This window comes from Mus pahari, chromosome 1, assembly GCF_900095145.1.
Source record: "Mus pahari chromosome 1, PAHARI_EIJ_v1.1, whole genome shotgun sequence".
NCBI lineage: Eukaryota > Metazoa > Chordata > Mammalia > Rodentia > Muridae > Mus > Mus pahari.
Genome location: NC_034590.1, coordinates 157,949,806 through 157,967,570, shown reverse-complemented (window position 1 = coordinate 157,967,570; position 17,765 = coordinate 157,949,806). Strand labels below are relative to the sequence as shown.

The following is a 17,765-nucleotide window of genomic DNA, read 5'->3' as shown; positions in this document are numbered from 1 at the left end:
TGAGTTCCAGGACAGCCAGGGCTACACAGAAAAACCCTGTCTCGAAAAAACCAAAAAAATAAAATAAAAAATAAAAAAAAAGAAACAAAAACTCTTCCAAGGTCGCTGTGCTCAAAACAGTGCCCCCGAGAGACACACCCAGCAATCATGGGTCCCTACCAAGAACTCAAGCAAGTCAAAAAAATGGAGAAAATCAACTCAAAAGAGTCAAAATTTCTAAGTCATTTTCATGTCCATTTCAGGATATTACTCTCCCCATTTGCCAGAAGGAGGTCTGAAAATGTCCAGGATAGTGATCAAAGGGACCGAGGTCTCCTGATTAAACTCTAATGGCTGATGTCCAGTAGACTTGCCTTTTAGACTCTGTCAAGTTCTGACATTCACTTCATGATGGTAGCCACTGCAGCACAGACTCGTGAGCCTGGACCAGCTAACTGCTCTGGGCCTGCTCATGTCTATCAGCTTCCAGGCTAGCATTGCTGTGATTGATGAGTTAAGAGCCTGTGTGAGCCTGCATCAGGACAACACTGGGCACTTCCTTCCCAGATGCTGGCTGTCAGGAACTAAGTAGAGACTGAATATGAACTTCATCTTCATAGCTAAAAATTAACTAATTTGTTTATTAGGTGTGTATGAGTGTTTCTACATGTATGTATGTATGTATGTATGTATGTATGTAATATTTGTGCCTAGGGCCCAGGGAGGTGATTGGAGGACATCAGATCCCCTGGAACTGAAGTTATGGATGGTTGTGAGCAACCGTATGTGTGCTAAAAATGAACCCAGGTCCTCTCCAAGAGCAGCGAATGCTCTGAACCATCAGACACCTCTCCAGCCCTGAACTTCACACTTGGGATGAGAAGTGCCTACATACAAGCTGCTAGTGATGCTCTGGGTGAAGTGTGGAAGTGTGGTGTGGTCCAAACAACCCCTTTCCATGAAGCAGGCTATCTTGACCCAGCCAAGTGCACTTGGGGCTAAGTAAGAAACACTCCTGTTATAGCTCACAGGGAACTAGAGACACAAAGTGGAATCTGGCAATGCATTGTGAAATAGGATCTGAGTGTTCTCAACTTGATTAGGGGGAGCTGGGTACTCCTGAACTGACATATATGGCCATGCTCCATCGTCTGAGGCCAAGAGAGCTAGCAGAATCTGCAAACTTTATCCTTTCTAGAAGTGATACCTACCTACCAATATACTGTCAGAAAGCCCTTAAGCAAAGAAGGTACGAGGCCCACAACCAAAGTCTAGGATCCAGCGTTGTGATTTGTATATGCTCAGGCCAGGGAGTGGCACTCTTGGGAGGTGTGGCCCAGTTGGAGTAGATGTGACCTTGTTAGACTAGGTGTAGCACTGTGGGCGTGGGCTTTAAGAGCCTCATCCTAGCTGCCTGGAAATCAGTATTCCGCTGGCAGCCTTCAAGATGTAGAACTCTCAGATCCTCCTGCACCACGCCTGCCTGGGCTCTGCCATGGTCCTGCCTTGATGATAATGGGCTGAACCTCTGAACCTGTAAGCCAGCCCCAATTAACTGTCTTTTATAAGACTTGCCTTGGTCATGGTGTCTGTTCATAGCAGTGAAACCCTAACTAAGACAAGAATCTTGTGACTCCTGTGTCCTACGATGCTAACACCACCGCGCTTCTCTGGAGAATGAATGTACTAAAGAAACTAAGGGTGAGGAAACAGGATACGCTCAGTGTGCAGCTAAGAGAACAAGGGAAAGAAAGATGCCAGAAACTGAACTCCAAGAGGTGCAGGTTAGCCTCACTTTGAGAGCATCTACTTTTGAGTCCAGCCAAAATCAAGAACTGTGGACCAATGAGACGGGTCAGCAGCTACAGCTCACTGCATGAGCCTGACAGCCTAAGTTGAATCCATGGAATCCACGCTGGAAGGAAGGAACTGACTGCTGAAAACTGTCCTCTGGCCTCCACATGCACGAGTGTGCCTGCACATTCACACACAGAACACACACACCAACAACAGGGAAAGAGCACTGACTGTCCTTCCAGGGGACCTGGTTCCAATTTCTAGCAACCACACATGGTGGCTCACAACCGTGTGAGTATCTGACCCCTTCTTTATGCCTTTGCAGGCACGAGGCACACACTTGGTATACTAACATAGATTCAGGCAAATACTCATACACATTAAGTAAGAATAAATAAATCTAGGGGGCTGGAGAGATGGCTCAGCGGTTAAGAGTGCTGACTGCTCTGCCAGAGGTCCTTAGTTCAATTCCCAGCAACCACATGGTGGCTCACAACCATCTGTAATGAGTACAGATGCCCTCTTCTGGCATGTTTGAAAAAAGTAACAGTGTAATAACATAAAATAAATAAATCTTTAAAAAAAATAAAATAAAATAAAATAAATAAATAAATCTAAAGAAAAGAGAGAGGGGGACACGGTCCCCGACAGCCCCTTCTGAACGTGTGCTCACAGTAGAATTATCATCTCTGCTGTCTCTCTGTCCCATCTGTCTCTCAGCAGCACGGCCCATATGGCTCCCATACTGGGAAATGTCCAACATGGTACCGTGAAGGCAGGCATGGTTAGGCAGACAAGAGGCCAAGAGGTACGACACAAAGATGGGGAAAGCTTCTGCCAGGGTTCTCTTCAGCGTCCCACATCTCTCTGAACAGTTGTGAAATCTCAGATAAGGGTCTGGTTCTACAGGAAATCCTTTCCACACCAGCAATGGAAGGGGAAGCCCAGAGTTAATTGTTCACACCATAGGGTAAGCAAAGGGTGGGCAAAGGTGTCTGCGGCAAAGGAAATAACAAGCGAGGTGTTTAGGAGGAGGGGAGAGCTCGCTAGGGTTAAAATACTCCTAGAGCTGCTTAGGTCAAACTGAGCCACTGCGGGCAGAGAGGTGCACACCTTCGATCCCAGTCAGTACCTGAGAGGTCTAAGCACTGAGCTCTCTGGAGTTCTAGCCCACAGAGTGAGACCCTGTCTCAAAACAAAACAAACACGAAACAGACAAACTGAAATTAGAGGAACATTTTTGATACCCATAGGATTCAAAAGTTCGAAGTCATTACTGCATGAGAACTGAAAAATTCTTACTACAGGCTCAATTTTGTAATACAATTGTTACTCCTAGCTCTTAAAATCTCACATCCAAGATCCTCTCCGACAACATGAATGAATGACTGTCCATTTCATAGGATGGGAGGGGTACAATGGCTATACAGAGTACAAAGTTCTTATCTTTCTAAAAAAACAGTTGTTTTTCCGGGCAGAGATACTCACCTTTAATTCCAGAATTCAGGAGGCAGAGGCAGAGGCAGAGGCAGGTGGATCTGTGCAAGTTCAAGGGAGGCCTGGTCTACGGAGTGAATTCCAGGACAGCCAGGGCTACACAGTGAGACCCTGTCATCAAAAAAACAAAAACGAACAAACAACAACAACAAAAAACCCATCGTCCCTCTGTCAGATAAAGAACCTTAAGATGGCAAAAGACTGGAAATTTTCCTCCAAAAGACTCAAATTAAGAACATGAAAAAGGCCATGGCAGACGCTTGCCCAGCGTGTGAGACAGCCTAGGTTTGATTCTCAGCACTGGGAAAATAAAAATGTAGAGACCTAGCTCCAGCGCCCCAGTCAACCAAAACAGCAAAAGTCAACACCACTAATCACTGGGAAAATGTAAATCAAAACCACACCGAGACACTGCCATACCCTCTCTGCCATGGTAAAGCAAAACAAAACAGAAGAACCCCCACGTTCGTTCGCTCTGCTCTACCAGCTGCTCGGGGTGTGGAGAGATGCAGCTGTTTCACAAGCGGTCTGTCCAGCTCTCAAAAGTTAAACATAGTTACCTCAACAACATAAGACCCAGCAACTCAGATTATATGCTGGGAGCTTTGAGAATTTACATAAACACTTTTTTTTTGTTTGTTTTTTCAAGACAGGGTTTCTCTGTGTAGTCCTGACTGTCCTGGAACTCACTCTATAGACCAGGCTGGCCTCGAACTCAGAAATCCGCCTGCCTCTGGCTCCCGAGCGCTGGGATTAAAGGCGTGCACCACCACACCCGGCTACATAAACACTTATATAGCAATATTTATTACAGTGCTGCTCAAAACAGTTCTAACAACAATCAGCTGGTGAATACAAAATAAATCGCAGGGTATCAGGGTATTGAGAGGGAAAAATGGGAGTTGATACTGTATTTGAGTATGAAGTTCTCAAAGAATAAATATATATAATTTTAAATTAAATAGTAGCTGGGAGTGGTAGTTGCAAGCCTGTGATCCCAGCATTCTTTCTGAGGCAGAAGTAGGTGGATCTCAATGAGTTCAAGATCAGCCTGGTCTACATACTGAGTTTTGGACCAGTCAAGGCTACACTGTAAGACCCCAGATAGACAGACAGACAGACAGACAGATACAAACAGGGAGACACACACAGGAAGGGAGGAGGGGAGGGAGAGAGAGGGAGGGAGAGAGGGAGAGAGAGAAAAAACACAAACTGCATACATACTGGCAATGTTCCTATCAGTGCCCAAAGGACACAGGCATCATTGAGTTATCAGTTAAGACATCCACTCAATGAAAGAGACTGTGCTAGCTATTTGTACATAAAACAAAAAATAAAGTCATTTTTAAAATATACTGAAAACCACAAAATCACATCCCTGAAAAGGATAGATTCACAGTCTATGAATGACATCTTAACAAAGCCGTTCTTCAGAGACAGCCCCCCCTCACCTCTGTATAACAGAGCACAAGTCGAGAGCTGACAGGGTCACACGGTTCAGCACTACAGCCAAACTGGACGACAGAGCATGCTCCCTCCTGTCACATGGTGCCCGTCCCCACTGGGGTGACCTGGTATTCTTCTCTCCATTCAAGAAAGTTTCCAAGTACAAGAAAGAATTGCATATACTGTGCCAGTGGTGTGAGGTATAGCTTGTCAGGCCTAAGAATATAAAGAATTCCCCTTTTATCATTAGAAAACAAATGGCTGTGAGCCAGCTGTGCGGTGCATACCTGTAACTCCAGAACACAGGATGCTGAGGCAGGACTGCAGAGATCAACCTGCGATACAGAGCAAGTTCCAGGCCAGCCTAGGCTGTACAGGAAGACCCTGTCTCTAAGATATAAATAAAGCAAGCAGACGAATGCTGGGAAACACTTCTCGTGGGATATGAACCTGAGACACCGGCCTTGGGGACTTGGAGTTAACCAAACGTTCTTAATCCCTCCACTGTGGAAGGTGCTCACTGAGGTCCACACAGTTGTCCCTTCCATATAATACAACCTGTTAGCAGCCCAGAGGCTGGGAGTGGGTTAATAGCCTGGTGACCTTTGCAGTACTTGTGGGGCCCCAACTGACCCTGACCGTGCGTGACCTTGTCCATCTATAGAACCTATCTCATAGAAGGTGTCACATGTAGTCAATCTATAGAATCCATCTTTATGGGAGATGTCACAGGTCCAAGAGTTCCGATGTAGTCATGTCTTAAGCCTTACCATGCACGTGGAACTGAGTTAATTATCATCAGGAAAGTCCCCACTGCATCACTGTGCTTACGTATGCCTGAAATAAACTACTTGGGCTCAGACTCCCCAGGTTTGAATCCACACCGGCTACTGGGTCATGCTGCACTGAACTACCCTGCCTCTTGTGGATCCTTACTCTACTGGTCCTGATGCTCACAGAGACAACCTCCCTACCCCACCCCACCCCCAAGTACTCCACTGAAATGAACAACTCCTGGGTCCAAACCCAAAGGAAAGCTAACACTGCTCATTTACTGTGTGGCAAGAGCTCCTGATGTAACTATAAGCAACATGCGTATTATCCCATTTTATAGACGAGGAAACCAAGTTAAGTAGCTCAAAGTTCCACGGAAGGAAGAGCTGCTTTGCTATCTTAGCAATGGGCAAGTGTCCCCACATCTCTGATGAACATATACACGCACACATGTACACACACACACGCACGCACTCACACACACATGCCTGGAGCCGGGCAAGGTGGCTCATGCCTATAATCCCAGAACTTGGAAGGTTGAGGCTGCAGGATCGTTTCAAGTTTGAGACCAGCCTGGGCCAAGAGTGAAACTCTGAAGGAAGAAGGGGAAGGAGGGAAAAAGAGAGAGGGTCAGAGAGGGCCTTGCTGGCATACTGGAGGGAGGGGAACACACGGACACGTGACAGGCTTGTGGCAACTGGAGCCAGCCTCCACTCTCTTCCCACTACCTGTCTCACACCATCCAAGGACCGCAAACCACTTCCTTAGCACCTAGGCCAGCTTGTCTAGCCTTCGACTACAAGCTTGCTGTCCTTGAGTGACCCTGGTCCTTGTTCATGGGAATTGTGAACTGCAGACAGGAAGGAGGCTGGAGCTACGCAAACAAGATAGGGCAGGCTTCTGAGGAAGCTGACTGAAACTGCCCCAAGCTGCCAGCACTGGGGGTCAGAGGCTTGTCCCCAGGGGCACATGGAAGAAACAGGTGAAGAAGTGGGCCTTTCTCCTACACATGTGCCCATGTACACCCTGCTGGTGGCAATATAAATAGACAGCGAGACAATAGACACTTGGAGAGCAATGTGGCCCCACACCCCACATTTTAAAGTGTCATATAGCTAGCCCTACTGTTCTCAATTCTGTGTCCAAGAATCCAAAAACATAGTAAGAAACATGTTACTCTGTAGGGTGGTCAGATGAAGCAACAGGATACAGGCATTTTAAGAGACTAGAAGGCTGGAGAGATGGCTCAGTGGGTCAAGCACATGCTCTGTAAGCAGGAAGACCAGAGTTTGGATCCCCAACCACACCACTAACTTGGTTACATAAAATTATTTTATATGTGAAAAAAGTGTGAGGTTGGCTTCTACTACCACAGCTAAGTCACTAATGCCCCCTTCTTGCTCCCTTAGCAAGGCTGTCCCTGACCCTTCCTTTCTTCCTATGCAAGTCTATCAATGTGTAGCAGAGGCAGAAAGGGCACCAGACAGATGCCAAACCAAGCTCTTCTGCCATTGCTGCTTTAAATAAGATTCCTGCATTGTCTGCCATTGTTATGAGCATGTGCTATTTTGTGGAGTTAAAATCATCGGTCTAAGGAAAAAGGTCTCTCAAAACTCAGAGAGTTAGGGGAGGGCAGCCGGCCTATGCCAAGGTGGGCGGCTACGGGTTTTCTGTTCCCACCACCAGGAAGGACAGCAAGATGATCTGTACACTCACAGACGAGAAAGGAGCAGACAGGCTGGGTCCTACTCACCCAAGTGAACTCTATATTCCAGTGCCAAAGAACTACAGTGGCCCTGAGTCCTGGTGCAGAAAGCCACAGGGTAGCTGTGGTCTCATATAAACCACACAGAGCTGATCAGTGAGCTTCACGTCCTCTGTGGTCAGCATTTAGTCAGACTGCCAGTGGAACTTGAGGGAAGTCGGCTATGGCTGCCATCCTCCTTACTCCCCCTGGGGAGCACTCAATGCTTCCCTCTGAGCTTTGAGAGACCTTTTCTTCTTATATTGATGGTTTTAATTCCACAAAACAGCACGGGCTCATAACAATGGCAGACAATGTGTGACTCTCGCCTTTAATCCCAGCGCCTGAGAGGCAGAGGCAGGTGGATCTCTTTAAATTCTAGGCCAGCCTGGTCTACATAATGAGTTCCAGGACAACCAGAGCTATGTAGAGAGAGACTTTGACTCAAAACAAACAAAAATTTTAGATGAACAAGATAATCTGGAGGATGGCGCCCCAAAACTACTGGGTAGTAATGTACAGTGTCATCCCTTTCACTGGGTAGTAATGTACACAGTCTGATCCCTTTCACTGGGTAGTAATGCACACAGTGCGATCCCTTTCACTGGGTAGTAATGCACACAGTGTGATCCCTTTCACTGGGTAGTAATGCACACAGTGTGATCCCTTTCACTGGGTAGTAATGCACNGATCCCTTTCACTGGGTAGTAATGCACACAGTGTGATCCCTTTCACTGGGTAGTAATGCACACAGTGTGATCCCTTTCACTGGGTAGTAATGCACACAGTGTGATCCCTTTCACTGGGTAGCAATGTACACAGTGTGACCCCTTTCACTGGGTAGTAATGTACACAGTGTGATCCCTTTCACTGGGTAGTAATGTACACAGTGTGAATCCTTTCACTGGGTAGTAATGTACACAGTGTGATCACTTTCTCCAGGACCACCGGCTTCCAGCTGAAAGAGCCTGGAATAAGAGAGTTACAACACAAGACGCTTCTTGCTGGGTATTTGAAAATCAAAATAGACATGTTTTTGTAACTTTATTCTGGGACCCACCCTTCCAAACCACAAGATTCTTGTGCTGGCTTACACTCTATTTTCACCTTTTCCAAAACAACTTGTGAAAGTTCAAGTCTATAAAATTCCCTCGTTTCTGAATCAAACCAGCTGTGGCACCGACAAGGAGAGCTCACCATGCTGGCCTGGAGTAGTGGCATACACTTTTAATCCTATCATTCAGGAGACAGAGGCAGGTGGATCTCTCGAGTCTGATGATACCAACCTGGTCTCTACACAGCGAGATCCAGGACAGGCAGGGATACACAGTGAGACCTTGTCTCAAAACAAAACCATGCACGCCACGCACACCTCACTCATCTATTTTCCCGCAGAAGAAAGTGTAGTACGGACAAGAAGAAAACCAAAAGTAAACAAAACTAAGCAGAGAATGTCACCGAGTAACCAGAGTCCCCAAACCCTACTCCCTGCAGGACTGGCTGTCTGAGAAGGTGACCTACTTTAATCACCACATTAGGAATACCCAAAAGCGGCTCAACAGCCACAGGGCTCAACGGAATAGATGGATTCTCCCCCACCCCCACCCCCCACGCTTTTTTTTTTTTTTTTTTTTTGAGACAGGATTTCTCTGTATAGCCCTGGCTGTCCTGGAACTCACTTTGTAGTCCAGGCTGGCCTTGAACTCAGAAATCCGCCTGCCTCTGCCTCCNTGTCCTGGAACTCACTTTGTAGTCCAGGCTGGCCTTGAACTCAGAAATCCGCCTGCCTCTGCCTCCCGAGTGCTGGGATTAAAGGTGTGCGCCACCATGCCCCACTCTCTTCCCCTGTCTCGTCTCGACCTCCCAAGTTGCAGTGTTCTGGATTTATCTGTGATTCCCACACCCCACGTACGGTTCAGGCCAGACTCAGCTCCACCTAGTGGAACAGAAAAGCACCGTACAGCCAAGCTGCAGGTCCTCAGCTACCACAGTTCCTGTCAACCTGATAAACCGAGTCAGGCCCCAGTGTTACACAAGATGGAAAAGGCAGGTTGCAGGCTCTCCAAATTCGTGCTAAGAACGCAGGCAGGCAATGGAGACGTCCTCTCGGGTACGGGTGGCCAGACACTCAGAGAGCAGTTGGAATTCTGAACTCAAAGCTATCCAGGGTGTCCAGAGTACCTATAAACACTTGCCTGCAGGTTCCAAACACAGGCCAGCTGCATCCTCAGGCCTGACCGCAGGCTTGCCATTAGACTTAAGTCTAAACCCAGGAGATCTGGCCTCCCGTGAAACAGAAGCCAAGACCACGCAAAGGTTTCCACAGGCGAAATGTGCGTGAGAACAAACCAGCGATCCTATGGCCAAAGACAAGACAAGCCTTGGAAAGGAAAAAGTTGTAAAAACACGACCCAGTTTCACCTTGGTTATGGGACCATGGAGGACACTAAGAAGGAAGTAACTGGCCACCAGGCTTTCACTGGGGTGAAACCAAATTATGGTCTGGAACCGAAACCACAAAGGTAGATCAAAGCAAGACAGAAGAAAAGTTCAAGACTGGGTGAGTGAGGGGGTGGGGTGGGGGCATCAACTGTTCACTGAAGCAGAAACCAGAGACAGTTGTGAGTGTTTGATGCTGGCTGACAAAACAAGGCTGACTGGTGAAGGTCGTCGCTGAGGGCACCGACTGGGAGTACATTATCGCTTTAAACTGCCCCATTTAAAACTCCGGCAGGTTGGGAAGGTCGACTCACCTGGTAGGCCCGAACCAGTCCCACTGTCTTCTGACTTCTCAAGTGCACCTGTGTGAGCATGCAGGCACGCATGCACAAAATGAACAAACAACTTGGTAAGTCAGCAAAACCTGTCTGTAGTCATGCAATCCACACGCTGCTCCTCTTGGCCTGACCTCAAATTCTGCAAACAGCAGATGTTGGAAAGCAGAGGGCTTCCTACCTCAGGCCAGACCATCCCTGATCTTGAGGCTACCCTGAGTGGAAAAGCCGGGGCACTCCTGGGTTTCAAACGTGGCATGGCAGCTACACTCTCAACACATCTCCAGACACTGACAAACAGCCTCTGGAGGAGGCTGAATGACCCTGAACTGTGAATCCGTTTTAAACTCAGACTCACCATGAACAGCGGTCTACACAGATAACTGTAGACTCCAGCAAGTCAAGTGAAACTCCAGACTTCAGTCCCTCAAGACACTTGCCACTAATGTGCAAACACAACGCTCTCCAAGGACCACCAAGAATAACAGTGGTGATTATTTTGTTTAACCCCTAAGCGTATTCTGGAAGTCTTCTCTATGTTGTATTTTTATGCTAAAGTTCTTCTCATTTTGAAGATGAATAAACTGAGACACAAGAAATTAAATAACTCACTCAATAGTGTCATATTTGGAACTCAAGACGGCCTGCCCAAGCAGCCCATGACCCCATGACCTTACCGTAGTTTTGGGTTGTACCAAACCCACACAGCGGGTGCTATCACACCCTCACTGCCCATTATGTAGTCAATTAACTACACGGATTTTTTTATTTACATTTTTGTACATTCGGTGTAAAGTGAACAGCATACCACTCTGGAAAGCAGTCTGGCTGCTTCTTGAAAAGTTAATCCAGAGTTACCAACTGACCGAGTAGTTAGGTGTCTACATAGAACTGAAAACATAAGCCAGTGCAGTTTGTACCCCCAGCACTGGAGAGACTGAGGCAGGAGGACTGTCATGAACTGCAAGTATCTTAGCCACAAAGTGAGACCCTCAATCAAAAAAAGAAAAAAAAGTCACTGGGCACCAAGAAGGCTCAGTGGGTGAAGACTCGCACCACTGAGCCCAACGATCGGGAGTCACTCATGAGACGACATCTGCGGGTCGTCCATCTTCCGACCTCCACACCACTCTGCCTATGCACACCCCCACATGTGTATGTGCACGCACACCATAAATGAATAAATGTGGGAGAAAACCGAAACACTGCACTTAATACAGACATGTCTCTCTACCGCTATTCCCAGAAACATTACCCCCGCTAGTTTCAAGGCAGAAACAGCCCAAATGATAAATGGTTGATAAATGGATAAATATGGGGCCTAGGAGATGGCTCACTGAGGAAGAATACTTTTCTGTAGCCAGGAGGACCTGAGTCAGAACTCCAAGCACCAATACGATATACTGGGCAAAGCGTGAGCCTACCAGGCCGGCACAAGCCGGAGGAGATAGGCAAGTCCCAAGAGCTTGTTGTCCAGTGAGCACTGTCACGGCAAGCTTCAGCTCGGTAGACTGAAGATGGGATGACAGCCTGGCTCTGGGTCCCACACAGGTGTGCATGGGCACAAGACTGATATACTCACATGTATGCACCACACACATACACCACACACATACACCACACACACACACACACACACACACACACACACACACACACAGAGAACTGATACATGTTACAACACAGGGCAACCATAAAGACATTACGTTCAGTAAGACATGCCAGTCAGAATCTGCACTTGATATAAAATGTGCAGAGCAGGCAAATCCAGAGACACAGTACGACTGGTAGTCACTGAGGGCTGGTGGGAGAGAAGTGGGATGGGGCAAGACCACTAATTCTTTTGGGCTTCCTTTTGAGGGTGATGAAATATTCTAAAATGTTAGAAAGTAGGAGTAATTTGGCTACATGATTCTGTGGCCTTGTGAAAATAGACAATTTATAGAAGGCTTTTGTTGTTTTTAAGACAGCCTTGGCTGTCCTGAAATTTGTGATGTAAACCAGGCTGGCTTTGTATTTTGTGGACGTTTTAAAAGGTGTGAAAATATCATGATAAAAATGATATATAAAAATTAAGATTCAGGGCTGGAGAGAAGGCTCAGAGGTTAAGAGCACTGACTGCTCTTCTGAAGGTCCTGAGTTCAATTCCCAGCAACCACATGGTGGCTCACAACCATCTGTAATGGGATCTGATGTCCTCTTCTGGTGTGTCTGAAGACAGCAAACATGTACTCACATACACAAAATAAATATTTAAAAAAAAAAAAAAATTAAAGCCAGGCAGTGGTGGCACACACCTTTAATCCCAGCAGAGGCAGGCAGATTTCTGAGTTTGGGGCCAGCCTGGTCTACAAAGTGAGAGTTCCAGGACAGCCAGGGCTACACGGAGAAACCCTGTCTTGAAAAACCAAAATAAAATAAAAATAAAAATAAAAATTCCGTTTCTCTGTTATCTTAGCCAAAAATCCAAGGGCTGACAGGCACAGGTGTGAGCAGCCATTGAGCTGCCCGACTCAGGCAGAAGTCACCGTCAACAACACAGAGTGCTTCTGGACAACACAGCCTTAGACAACAGAAGAGCATCCCCACCCTGTACCCTGATGGCCTCCCTGTCCTGCTGGCTGTACATTCTGACTCTGTACACACCTACACTAAAGCATCCTCATAAACCACCCCTCCATCACCCACAGTCACTGTCCAGTTTCCCTCCCGGTCCACTTCTGACCCAAGTCCCCTCCTGTACAGCGAACTTCACAGCTGTCCAAATGCCTATGTATCCATGAAACTCCCCTGGCTCCCTAGCAGTCAAATGCTCCCTCTTCCTAGGTCTGTACCTCCACTTCAGAACAATCCCTCTGGGTTATAATTCATGTCTATTACCCTGCCCCCATTCTCAGGTCCTTGAGGTAAGGGATTCTGTTCCACCTTTGACGGTTCCCAGAACCTGCCAGGGTCCAGAAATGCCCATTAAACTGAATACCAACAGAAAGGAGAAATACAGGAACTTGGGAAACAATTTTCGATAAAATGCTCACTTGGGAATACCAGTCTAAGAAAACCAGGAAATGGGGGCTAGATTCTGTAAGCCACACAGCCCTACTATACTACAAGAAGTTATGATAGTGATGACCCTGAAATACTATTTATAATGATCAGAAGTTCAAAGTTATCCTTGACTATACAGCAAGTTCAAGACTTGGACTACCTGAGACCCAGCCTCAAACTAACACGAGAGAGAGAGGTGTGGAGGATGGACCCTGGCATGTGGTACTTCCTGCATCCTACTAATCAGAGGTGGAGACTCGAGCGTCCGGAGTGTGCATCCTGGGAATGGAGAAGTGGTTCTAAACTAAAACCTGAAACACAGAAGGGAAGCTATGAGACTGAGGGGTGTGGTGAGAAAAGCAGGGGCCCAATCAAACTCAGTGCTGAAGCTGACATAGAAAACGCTATGGATGGCATCTTTAGGTTGGGCCAGACCACTGGCTGGATCACCTTTTGGACACAGACATTTGTACTAAAAGCCTATTCTTACCAACACAGTCAGGTACTCCGGTTGGATCTACATCACACCAGGAAGAAAGCAAAGCAGTGTTATCTCAAGCATAAATTAACTGGAGGAAACAAATGCCAAGGCCTTCCTGTTTGCAAACCGAAGCTTTTTCATGCTTTTCAGATTCAAGGAACCCCATTTGTTGAGTCACAATGCCCTGTGAGAGAGTTACACAGACGTTCCTATCTATAGGGGTCCCTAGGCGAAAGAACTTTCCTGGTCTACATGGCAAGAGACGACTGTTCAATGAAGTGCTGGTCAGAGGAAAAGCCGCCTATAAATAAATAAATAAATAAATAATCCATGAATATTATATATTAAATATATATAATATTAAATGTGCATGTATAATAATAAATGTGCACAGTGGTATATACCTGTAGACCCAGCATTCACAAACTGAGGCAGGAGGGTCACAGGGAGTTCAAGACCAGCCTGGTCAATATATTGCGTTCCAACCAGGGCTATGGCTAACAAGACCCTGTCTAAACTGCACCCCTCACTCCCCCTTCCTCCAAAACAGATCCCTACCAGGTGGCCCAGTGGTTGTGGCCTTACCCTGCTAACCCCTGCAAAAAAATACACAGAAAAAAGATGGTATTTGACAGGTCCATTTCAGGGAGGGAGACCCAATGAGGTGCCCGCAGCCCTCTCTACACGGACATCAAGGAGCCACCCGAGTGACCTGGTCACTAAAGAAATAAAGACCTGCGGCTGTTCCCTGACAGATTTCCCTGCATCTGTTCCCTTTCTGATCTGTACAGACCAAAACCCCAACGAAATGCCCGAAATTGACCAAGCTGTGGTAGATTCAAAGTTAATAATTATATTGCCACTTCTATTCCAAAGGTTAAAAAACAAAACACAAATTTCACCACAGCTATCTGGTATGATTGATTGGACCAGAGGACTCGAAGGGCAAGGGGTGTCAGGAGAGTGTAAAGGGTGTCAGGATGACGTAGGGAGAGGCCAGGGAGGAGTGGGCAGGCAGCTCGGAACGGAAACTGTCCCTCTGTGCAGGAACTGTATGTAACCAGACAACAGCAGTGGACAGTGCTAGCGCTAGCACCCAACCAAACAGAACAAAGTACAAAAGCTACCCTGTCCCCAAACCAGGCACTGGAAGTACCAGAACTGCGGCGAGAAAACAGTCTGAGATTGATGGGCTGTAAGTAGAGCCTTACACTGAAGACCCCACCACCACCCCCTGACCGCAGGACTGTTTTCCAATGCTTTTCCTTAAAAAAGTGGATCTGGTTCCTACTAACAACCAGCCCACCTCCAAAGGCTCCACACTCCTAAATCAAGTCACCTAACCAGGTGATTGAAGGGCTACAGGGAACAACCCTCAGAGACATCCACAGAAACAGAAAAGCAACTTCATTATTCTGTATTCTATTCCGTCCATACCTAGGCTTAACCTTACCAGTCCTGAGAGCTGCAACTTCTCAAGGAGACAATGTATCTCTCCTGGCAGCTTACGGTTTTGACTAAGAAAACAAAGAACCTAAACAAAGTCAAACACTAAAGGGCTTCATCCCTAGGAAGGAATACGTGAAAAGATCATAAAACAAATTCGCTCATTCACATATTATCTCCCAGATAATGTATCTCCCCTCACCCACGCCCTGTTAAGATATAGTAACAGAGCCAGGCAGTGGTGGTACACACCTTTAATCCTAGAATTTAGGAGGCAGAAGCAGTCAGATTTTTAAGTTCAAGGCCAGCCTGGTCTACAGAGTGAGTTCCAGGTCAACCAGGGCTATACAGAGAAACCCTGACTTGAAAAACAAAAACAAAAAAACAAAAAAAAAAAAAAAAAAAAGGAAAAGGAAAAAAGAAAAAAAGATACAGCAACAGATAAGCTGATAAACAATTGTAGTATATACATTAAGGGGAATATCATTCTGTCACAATGTGGATGAACCTTGAAAACATGGTGGAAGGTGAAAGACGCCACACATACTACAGCATTCCATTACATAGGATGTGCAGAACAGGTAAATCCACAGATACAATGCAGACTAGTGGATGTCAAGGGCTGGGGGTGGGGGAGGCATGTGGGAGGGGTGGAAACAGGCAGTAACTGGTTAATAGGGACCATTCTTGGGGATGATTCAACTGTTTTGGAAGTAGATAGCGTGGTGGTTGCACAACACAGAACGCCACAGTGATTCACTTTAGAACTGTTGGTGGTGTTCTGTGACTTTCAGCTCCCTTGAAAAATCTATCAAATCACAGAGCTTGGGTGGCTGAAGGAAGAGGATCAAGAGTTCAAGCCCTGCCTGACCTACATTGCAAGCTCCTGTCTCAAACAAAACAAAACTGAATTATTTTGGGGTTTTGGGTTTTTTCTTGTTTTGCTTCAGGAAGAGGATACTCAGGAAAAAAAATAAGATACGTATGTGAAAGGGCTGCCCTTGAGCTCTAAGGGGAAAGGTAAGAATTCTGCTAACAATTTCTGCTCTTCAGCGGGATGTGACGTGTTAAGCAGCACAGGCTGTCCCTGTGCTGCCTGTGCCTGTGAAAAGCAGACAATGATGGGAAGAAAGGGAAGAAACCAAAAACCATAGAAGCTTTGCCAGGTTTAACAGGGGAGGGGTGATTCCCCCTACAGCACCCCACCCAATCTGGCACCAAGAGTAACGCTTCAATTAGGGTTTCGAAACGCCAGCCCAAGCTAGAATCAGCATAAGCAGGCATCTCCGCCTGGACTCAGGAAGAGCAAGCCACCCAGCAAGAAAAGCTAGGGTGCTCCACTTGCTGCAGATATTGGCATCGGAACCACCCTCTGCTCAAAAGCCCTGAGCTGGCTCGGATCAGCACCAGAGACTTCTTCCCAGGACAGCTAGCCTGCCAGCATGGTCTTCTCTCAGCTCAAATGTGCCCCCCTCCTCCTCAGGGGTTCCTACTTCATCCCTCCGACCTCCCGAGAACCTCGCCTCCAGCAACAGCCCACCAACGTGCTATGCCTTACAGCGTTAAAAAGAAGAGCCAGGGTGCCCTCAGAACTTTTCCTTTGTCCAGCCTGAAATAAATGCCCTGCTGAGCCCTCCTCCCTCTGGGGCCAGTGCAGTAACCTGGGATCCCAGCACACCCTGGTGTGCACACAGTCTCTGGCTCGCGACTCTACTGCGGAGCAGAAATAAGGCCCACGGGCGCCAGTGTGCGGCCATCTCCGGGAAGAGTCCTCCAGAGCACCGACCATACCTACCCTCTCAAAGGACCCTCAAGTCGCCTGGCACCATTGCCTCTACCATCTTCTTGACATCCAACTCGTCACAGGTGTCCCTCAGCTAAACATCAACACCCCCACCCTTCACCCTGTCCACGTTAGCTATGGGCTTCCCTCCCGAAAACACTCAACTCTTTGCAAACAAACCTCTTTGAGACCCCCCCCCTCCAACCAGGCCTCGACCGCCCCAGACCCCCAAGCTAGCCCAGACGCCCTCCCCTTACCTGCGGGGGCTCAGCCCTCACTGACAGGGGGCTGGGCAGCGCCTGGAGGAGCAGGAGCGCCATGCCACCCAGGAGCCTTCTCCTCTCCATCCCCCTCCTGCTCCTGCTCCTCCGCCACGGCGCCGCCACCCCTCCTCCTCCCTCTCTTCTTCCCTCTGCTTCCTTCTTCCCTTCTTTTCCTGTTTCGCTCTGCCCTCCCGCTTCCGGCTCGGCTCCACCCCGCCCCAGGCAAAGGGCCCGCCCAGATGCAGGGGAGGGTCTCCAGCTCCCGCGCCTCATTGGCTCCTACTTTTCGTCCATTGGTCGAAAGAGCAGTGTGTCAAATACCAAGTCCCAGCTACCCTCGTGCTAGGTGATTTGGCCAATGAAAAGTGGGAGGAAGCCGGGCCATCTTGAATGCTGCGAGGTGTAGAAAAGTGCAGAGCGCCCCGCCCCGCAGAGAGTGGCGGAAGTAGCAGGAGCTAGGGACACGACCACCCGGATGCATGGAAAAGATCAGTATTTCAGTCATTTTGAGTGTGGCGGAAATATTATGTTCCCACAGTTAAGTGGAGGTAAAAGAAAAAAAAAAAAAAAAAAAAAAGAACATAAAGCAAAGTCACTTTGGTGATTATCCATGCATAATGTCCTGAGTAGCTTTGAAACTAAGAACAATTGCAGTCTATAAACCTTTGGCGCTTTTTGTATTGAAGTACAGGAAGCCCTATTATCAGGATACTTTTTACAAGCTCACTACCCAAGC

At 47.4% G+C, this 17,765-nt stretch overlaps 1 protein-coding gene across 3 annotated transcripts in view; it reads right to left on the bottom strand.

Annotated features, from left to right (window-relative positions):
• Wbp1l (WW domain binding protein 1 like) overlaps positions 1–17,205 on the bottom strand; it is a 57,465-nt gene extending 40,260 nt beyond the window's left edge. Inside the window, exons 1-2 of one of the 3 annotated variants that reach the window (XM_021194921.1) lie at positions 17,024–17,205; positions 9,991–10,038 (exon numbers count right to left, since the gene is read on the bottom strand). In XM_021194921.1, the coding sequence (XP_021050580.1) occupies positions 9,991–10,038; positions 17,024–17,113 (138 nt within the window). In that variant the 5' untranslated portion in view covers positions 17,114–17,205. The remainder of the gene's footprint in view (positions 1–9,990; positions 10,039–17,023) is intronic. The other 2 variants (XM_021194926.1, XM_021194915.1) reach the window with 2 other exon arrangements.
• Between the last annotated feature and the right edge of the window lie 560 nt (positions 17,206–17,765).